General features: G+C 33.0%; 1 protein-coding gene across 1 annotated transcript in view; it reads left to right on the top strand.

Annotated features, from left to right (window-relative positions):
* Positions 1-1,315: 1,315 nt before the first annotated feature.
* The window catches only part of LOC111089098, a 14,419-nt gene continuing 6,698 nt past the window's right edge, over positions 1,316-9,036 (top strand). Inside the window, exons 1-4 of the mRNA XM_022400905.1 lie at positions 1,316-1,421; positions 2,806-3,033; positions 5,311-5,709; positions 7,011-7,148. Coding sequence (XP_022256613.1) covers positions 2,919-3,033; positions 5,311-5,709; positions 7,011-7,148 — 652 coding nt within the window. The 5' untranslated portion in view covers positions 1,316-1,421; positions 2,806-2,918. The remainder of the gene's footprint in view (positions 1,422-2,805; positions 3,034-5,310; positions 5,710-7,010; positions 7,149-9,036) is intronic.

Below are 9,036 nucleotides of genomic sequence, written 5' to 3'. Positions count from 1 at the left end.
GTTACAATTTCGTATCAGAGAATAACATGAAATTACCTTGTGTTACGACATATTACTGCATCAAATCGATTGAGAAAAATGCATTGTAATTTCAAAAAGTCTTGTACTTCAATAACACATGATTTAGCCGGATACGTAACACTTAATATATATCAGCATTTATTAAGACTACCAGTGCCTATGTGAAGATCGCGGGCTCGAGTCCCCGTCACCAAACATGCTCGCCCTTTCAGCCGTGGGGGCATTATAATGTACTGTATATCCCACTATTCATTGGTAAAAGAGTAGTCCAAGAGTTGGTAGTGTTGACTAGCTGCCTTCCCTCTAGTATATCACTGCTAAATCAGGGACGGCTAGTGCAGATAGCTCCTGAGTAGTTTTGCGCGAAATTCAAAACAAACGAATCCAGTGCCTGAGCGTTCTTGTTTGATATGAATTTTGCGCAAAGCTACACGAGGGTTATCTGTGCTAGCCGTCCCTAATTTAGCAGTGTAAAATTAGAGGGAAAGCAGCTAGTCAACATCACCCACCGCCAACTCTTGGGCTACTCTTTTACCAACGAATAGTAGGATTGACTGTCACATTATAACACACCCACGGCTGAGAGGGCGAGCATGTTTAGTGAGACGGGGATTCGAACCCGCGACCCGCAGATTGCGAGTCGAGCTCCCTAACCACCGGGCCATGCCGGGCCTCCTGAATGTTCTACCGTTCTCGTAAAGTTTCTTAGCACAGTAGATAATAATATTAAACATAAAAAACAAACAAACTAACAAAAAAGAACCGCGAAGAGTATGCTTTTTTTTACTTTTTTACCTTCTTATTAAACATAAAACTTAAAAGTGAAATATGCATAATCATATGAGAAGGAACAAAAAATGTAATTTTGTTATTGTTATACATTCAAAACTGATAGTTCTTGAATAGATAGGTATTTTTAACAGCAGTATGCATCGCGGAATTCTATTGTTTTAAATCTTTATTCTAACGTTTGTTTACCCTTCTATCCACCGCGGGTAGCGGGTAAGAAAACCCGATTTTTTTAGCGTTCTAAGCCCTCAGGCTTACGGCTGAATCATCGAGGGGAATTTTTTAAATGAAAATTATGATATAAATGAAGGCAATAAGAAATTTTTATAGCTGTGATAATATTATGATTAATTATAGAAAAAAAATCGAAAATCACGTGAAAACATGGCCAAAACCTGACGACATAACTTTCTTTGTTAAATTTCGAGGAACAAAGCACTCATTACTCATTCCTCTCTTCGACTCAAAGTTCAGTTCGTGTTATCACGTGCAGTGGGAGTAGTTCTGTGGGACGTCGCGTGTCGTTAAATAGTTAGCTGAGCAGTTTAAGGTAATACCAAGTTAAACATTGAGGCATAAACAGCAGAAAGGTAAAATTGGATCGTCTATAGGTGAGTACACAAAATGACGCACTTTACATATGTATATATATATATACAATGACAGAAAATATTACGGTAAGTCCTTGTTCTAAGGTCTATTATAACGACAAATTACGTAGTAGGTAGACATATAACAGTGGTTTAAAAAAACCTAATAATAGGATTTTAAGCAAAGTAAATGTCATCGAATATAACGCTTGAGCGTGATTTATAAAATTGCTATTGTTGTATTTAAGCAGTTTTTCAATAAGATAAAGAAATATTTTTTTTGCAACATAAAAAAAAAGTTTTATATTTGCGTGCTTGAAACCCTGTAATTTAATAAAATGTTATGATACGATGTGACAAAAACTATCATGTTTGCGTTTTTTTTACACCTATAAAGATTTTAACATTCAACTAATTATGTTTGAGTATAGGCTGCTTTATATAAATATTGTGCTGTCTGATAAAGCTATCTCTGTTTTTTATATAAACCAGCTTATACTCGATTGTGATGTCTGCTGGAGCAGCATCTGAGTACAGGATGGTTTAGTTAAAGACTGTGCTACCTGATAGAGCTACCTCTGTTTGAGTATATGCTGGCTTATATAAAGATTGTGTCGTCTGAAAAAGATATGTATGTTTGAGTATAGACTGTTTTATATGAAGATTGCGCTGTCTGATTGAGGTCTGCCTGTTTGAGTACAAGCTGGTTTATATAAAGATTATGTCATCGGATGGAGCTACCTCTGTTTGAGTATAAATTGGTTTATATATAGTTTGTGTTTTTCCATAGACCTATCTATTTGAGTACAGGCCGGTTTATACAAAGATTGTGTCGTCCGATAGAGTTACCTCTGTTTGAGTGTAAGCTGTTTTATACAAATATTATGCTGTCTGATAGAACTATCAGAACTTCAGTCAGTTTTTGATGTTTAAATAGCAGCAGATTTTATAACAATATCTCAAATAATTCCCGAATATTCAAAATATTTACTTCTCTTAGACAAAATTATTGTAACTTTCAGATCCTATTAACGGTAACTGCATAAAATAAGACTGATATATAATATAGGTATTGCATTAGGAGATAGTCATTCCCATAATTCTTAGCGAATTTAAGTGCAAACGTCATTTACAAGTAAATCTTAAGTGTACAATACTAGCACCTGAGATTTTACGTAACATTCTTAAAAGCTTACTGCTTAGGGTATTTACTATTTTGAGAAATTATATTCTAGAAATTTTAGTATCTTTAAATTGCTTTTATACTTTTTAGCATTATCTTTATACTTGCGATCTGTATAAACAAACCCTTTCCCATCTTTAGCTTAAGCTAAAAGTTTCTTATTGGTTATCATTGATTAAAAAGGTGTAATTCTGATTAGTATTTTATTCCTCCTTTTGCCAGAGCTACTTCTTTCGTTCTTTGTTTTGCCTGCAAGGATAACGTTTTCTGTTATTCACTTTCTGAATACACGTCAGGGAGATAATCGACATTATCCTAATATATGCTGGATCACAATGTCAAGAACACTGAAGACAGACGTAACTGTCGTAACGTTTTTATGTTTTCTGTACATACCAAAAGCTAGTTTATCTGAACCTTTGCACAGTATTGGTCAACCAGTAGAAAAAGGTAAGTGGTGTTCCATTAAGTTCTGCAGTTAACAAGGATGATTTGTTGTTTGTTTGTAGTTAACCACAAAACTACACAATGTGCTACCTGTGCTGTGTCGACCACGAGTATCGAAACCCGGTTTTAAGGGTTATAAGCCTTCAAACTTGCTACTTACTGAGCCACTGGGAGGGGGGGCAGCAAGAATAAATTGTAAAATAACGTCACATATAGAAGAAGGTTATTCTGGATAGATTTACAAGTTCTTTAAAGAAATCTAATTGTGATACTGATTAAAACCTAAGCCAAATTACCAGATTACAGTAAAACTGTATAACGATTGTGAATATGCATTTCATTCAAAGGCTGTCTTTATTGAAAACGTGTTTAAAATAATTCAAGAATTTTGGAAACTTTTACTAAATTTATAGTTTCAGAAAATTCAATCGAAACAGATTGATGAAAAGTGTGAAATATGGTCGATCAGTGTGCATTGTTGAGTTGCATTGTTGTATTTTATCGCTTTCTTTTTTACTTCACATCTCACAACTGCCCTTGGCTAGATAATGACATTTCTTTAAGCTTTGTTAAATCTCTGGTTGCTTCATCTGAGTTAAACTTTTTCATCTGTGAAACTCTTACTGGTTCTGTCAGACTACTCCCTCTCTTCTATTTAAGCTTTCTTGCAACTCTGATTGCTCCATTAGACTACTTCCTATTCCTTTTAAGGCTTTCTTACAACTCTGATTGCTCCATTAGACTACTTCCTATTCCTTTTAAGCTTTCTTGCAACTCTGATTGCTCCGTCAGATTTCTTTCTATATTCTATTTGAGCTTTCTCATAACCCTGATTGCTCCGTCTGATTACTTCCTACCTACCTTTTAAGCTTAATTTTAACTCTGAATTCTCCTTCAGACGACAAAGTATTCTCTTTTGAAGCTTTCTCGTAACTCTGACTACTTCCTGTCTTCTTTTAAAGTTTTTTTTGTTTTTTTTTACAATTCCGGTTGCTCCGTCAGTCTACAACCTATTCTCTTTTTAAGTTTTATTGCAATTCTGATTGTTCTGACAAACTATTTCCCATTCTCTTGTTAATTTTCTCGTAACTCCGATTGTTCCATCAAACTACTTCCTCTCTACTTTTTCAACTTTTTACAGTTTTGATTGGTCCATTAGACTATTTCCTATTCTCTTGTTAATTTTCTCGTAACTCCGATTGTTCCATCAAACTACTTCCTCTCTACTTTTTCAACTTTCTACAATTTTGATTGGTCCATTAGACTATTTCCTATCCTCTTTTTAAACTTTCTTCCATCTCTGATTACTCTGTCAGCTACTTTTTTAGGTTCTTTCTAAGCTTTGCTCCAACTGTGATTGTTCTGTCTGTTTAGCCCTTGTTTCTATTTATACATTTTATAAGTTTTCATAACATCAAGTTCTGCTTGTATACGATTGCTTACAAATAGTTGAAATAATTACTTAACTTTGCATAAATCAAAAACGCACAGAAAAGGCTTTAATCAATGTATAACGAACAAGTTAGGCAAAATTAGTTAAGTCATTACAGATCCGTTAAAAGTGTCAGTTAGAGATTAATATACTATTTCAGACTAGTAAAAATATTAATCTCATAAATATAGATGATGTATAATGAGCATCATAAACACTTTAACTTGATATTTTAACTGGGCTGTATTAATCCAAGAGTCCTAACTTCATATATTACAGTGGTCTATAATGATTCAAGAGTCTGAACCGTTTATTCTCGAATGGGTTATAATATTCTATAGATTCTTGAACCACTATAGGTATAGGATATATAAGTAGACTTGATTAGTTTTATAAGACAGGGAATAACGTCAGTCTAGGATTATTGGATCATAATACACGTCTGAAAGTGTAAAAAATAATAATTAAATCCATTAGTTTGGCTTAAATTTGTATTCTCATTTTATTCGTACTATTCATAGAAATCAAAATAACTGAGAGTTTTGTGTAAAAACAATTTTGATAGAAAAGAATACAAACAAAATTCAAATAAACTTCATATAATACCTATAGAAAAGAATACAAACAAAATTCAAATAAACTTCATATAATACCCATAGAAAAGAATACAAAGAAATTATATAAAATATATTTGAATATTAGGACTACCTGAATATTGAGGCGTTTGATGCTACATCTTTAATTATGGTGCCTTTTTTCTTTAGTGAACTACTGATATAATAGGTATATACGTTTGTGTGTAGAAATATAGGTGTGACACATTCTCATTCCTTTATACTTGTCTTTAGATGCCCAATACAGCCTATGTGAGAGCAAAGGGAGTCTCCATGTGCTAAATTTTACTGAGACTGGTGAAAAATCTGGAGGTATCCTGAGTTTAACTCCTTCGAAGACAGCGTATACACCAAATATCAAATGTGCCGCGATATTAGCTCCCCCTGTCAGCTTCAGATTACTCCTGTCTTTTATGTCTATCACTACACGATCTAATTTAGACAACGTGACTGTAGAAAACAATGTGACGCTATCTGGCGTATTTAGTTGTCCCGCTGCTGACTGTGATAACCTGCAATTTCTCTCAGGGCCGTCTCATCCAAATATGACTTTGATATTCGCTAGTTCGCCTGAAGGATCTGTTCCATCAAATTTCACAGGATTGAACGCCGTCGTCACAGTGTTTAATATGGGTAGGATATCAAACTCAGTGTTCTTACATATTGTTATGTTACTCTAACTATGCTACGCATTGACATTAATAATTCTAGTTGCTGTTAGTTTGTTTAAGCCTAGTATAAAGTTTTTTTTTGTACATACCATGCAGACGGATAATAAAAATACTCTAGCATAGTCTCAAACCCAGGCTGTCTAATCTAGTTGACTACATCTAAGCAGTAGCATGTGTCGTAAAAATTCATCTCAAATGTCAGGATTCTTTAAAGTTACAATGTTATGATTTATCACATGTCGTTTTTAGGAAGGACTGTTGAAGCTAACAACTACAGTGTTTATGTATTCCCTAAGTCTATTAATTCTTTGGTATTAATTTCATCAAAAATATTGGTTTACTGTATCCATATTTATATATATATATATATATTTATTACTCTCATGCTTTCATTAGAGTGATTATTTTGTATTATTATATTAGTATAGGGATTTAGGACTAACCGACGCTTATGTATGTTCTACAGAACTGCACAGTGCTGGCGTAGTTTGAGTGAAACGTTTTGTTTAAATTATATTCTGTACGTTTCGGTGTCGATAAAAAACTGGATTTCTATACTATACTTGCGTATTAGTGAAGATGACTAGAACTGATGGTGTTACAAACGGTTTGGTAAAATTATTAAAATTCTAAAATTAATCTATAGATTTATTTTGTTTGAACTGTACGGTGATGTTTCTATTTTTTTATGGTCAAAGAGTTAGGGCTGTGTTTTCGAACATCTAAGTTTATACATCGGTAGTATCAAAAACAATTTTTACGTTCCACATTGAATTTTAAAAATCTTCAAGTTTGATATTTATACTGAATAAACTATCGTAGAGAAGCTTTTAGGTAAAATAAAAAAAAAGTTATTTGATTTGACGGTAATTATTATATCATGCACTTAAGACTATATGATGATATAATAGTTTATTGATATGTAATATTTCAATTTATCTACGTGATAGTTGTATTCACACTGTTGAGTTCTTTGTTGAATATCTAGTGAAAACGCTTAGTTGTTGCAGAAAATTATTCTACATGTGTTTTATTCTAGTTAATGTAACCAGTGGACGATAGTTGTATTCACACTGTTGAGTTCTTTGTTGAATATTTAGTGAAAGCGCTTAGTTGTTGCAGAAAATTATCCTACATGTGTTTTATTGTAGTTAATGTAACCAGTGGACAATAGTTCTATTCACGCTGTTGAGTTCTTTGTTGAATATTTAGTGAAAACGCTTGGTTGTTGCAGAAAATTATCCTACATGTGTTTTATTCTAGTTAATGTAACCAGTGGACATTGTGATGATGATGGACGATTTAAGTGTGCGAACGGACGCTGTGTATGGAAGGGATTTCGATGTGACGGTGTAAATCATTGTGGTGACGCTAGCGATGAGGATGATAACTGTTCTGGTGGTAAGTAATGAATTATTTTGGTAACTTTAAGATATGTATTATCAATTTAATTTGATTGAGTATATGGCTAATATTTTGCTGAAAAGAACAACAACATTTTGAGAACATGTTAGATGTAGTGATATTTTAAAGTTTAATACGTACTTGATCAAAGGCACTCCATAATTTATCATTGATCAAATACGAATGTACATATATGCATCATGTTAGGTAATTAAAAACAAAAATTCGAAACCATATAACTCGAGCGCTTTCGAGAATTTCATCCAGTTTGCCTCTGATGAAGGAATATCCATCTTAATTTCGAAAACGCTCGGGTTATAGGGTTTTATATTTTTGTCTTTAACACATGTTTATACTGTTGAATAAATATCGCAATAAGTATTCCTCGTCAAAACAGCAGAAAATAATAACAATACTTTGATAACTGTTTAAATTATCACTATTATATAACGCTTTAGGCACACGTCCACTTTAAATTTGTAATGTCAACGCCCCCAAATTTTCATACCAACTACGACTTAATCACCCAAAAAATAAATGAATCAATAGTAAGAAACATTGCCAATTTGGGTACTTTTTCACGTGCGGATGAGCGCATACATAACAAAAAGGAACAGCTTTCCTCCTACCCTATTCGTGAACAACTTTAAGGCGACACCGTTTCACCTAGGAGCATTCTCAAGTGGGTGTGGTATAACACTTTATCAGTCAATGTCAATATGCTCAACGATAGAACTTAGTGGCATTGTTGTAGACAATTCAAAAGAGACACAGGACCTAAAAAAAGAAACTAAAACATATTACCACAAGATTAAGTGTTTATGAATAAAAGAACAAGCTAAGATTTACGCCTTCAAATTTAACTTTAAAGTAAAATATGTTTTTGGTGAGTATATAAGAATAATTTGAGCTGAATAAAACAAAAGTTGCAACAATCACCTTTCCTCCTGCTTAAATGATGGGTTTTTAGTTCTAATAGCTCCTTTTATCTAACTCAAAAACCCTGGCTATCTTTCTCAATAAGGAATAACTACAAGAAAGTGTATTAATAAAATACGTTTCTACAGCAATCTTTTTAACCCTTTGCATCAAATAATCCACAAAATGCACCATGAAGGGGGAGTCTAACCTGTTTAATAATCATCCCCAATATCACACATAATATTGGAAAGTATTTCTCATGAGTTTCTACAGCAATCTTTTTAACCCTTTGCATCAAATAATCCACAAAATGCACCATGAAGGGGGAGTCTAACCTGTTTAATAATCACCCCCAATATCACACATAATATTGGAAATTATTTCTCATGATTTAATTTCTTTTGGAAATTTAAAATACACAAAATATTTTATTTCCTGAAACTCGCAACATGTTTATAAATAATTTCTGAACGTATCAATTTGGTTGTCAAGAGGATGCCCTAGTTTTTTGCTACTTATTTGGGCAAATCTGAGTTTCTCATTATTTTCATAAAAACCAGTGCTTTCAGGTTCACAGAGCTAACTACTACAGAAAACAGTTTCTCAATTGTGTTATTGGATAGGAATTTGGAAATGGGGAAATAATTATTATGAATACAGAAAGCTTTTATTTACCGAGTAAATATAACTGCACCCATCTTGAACCAAGAATGATTAGAAGACTAACTTAGGAGTAAAGTAAAACTTGCAAATGTTCAATGACTTTAGGAATGAATGAATTTTAAACGCGTATCTTTACTTGGCAAAGAATGCTCAAAAGTAAACTTTAGTAACTGATAGAGGGAAATTACGCTATTTATGTCATTAGTTCAAATAACATAGATGTCATCAATTTTAGAGTGGATCATTTTCCGCAATGAAGTTGCCACTTTCGAAGTTAAGAATAAAAATTGCTCTATCAACT

This window comes from Limulus polyphemus, unplaced genomic scaffold (assembly GCF_000517525.1).
Source record: "Limulus polyphemus unplaced genomic scaffold, Limulus_polyphemus-2.1.2 Scaffold5230, whole genome shotgun sequence".
NCBI lineage: Eukaryota > Metazoa > Arthropoda > Merostomata > Xiphosura > Limulidae > Limulus > Limulus polyphemus.
Note: the sequence above shows the minus strand (reverse complement) of the source record. Positions and strands in the feature narration are given on the sequence as shown.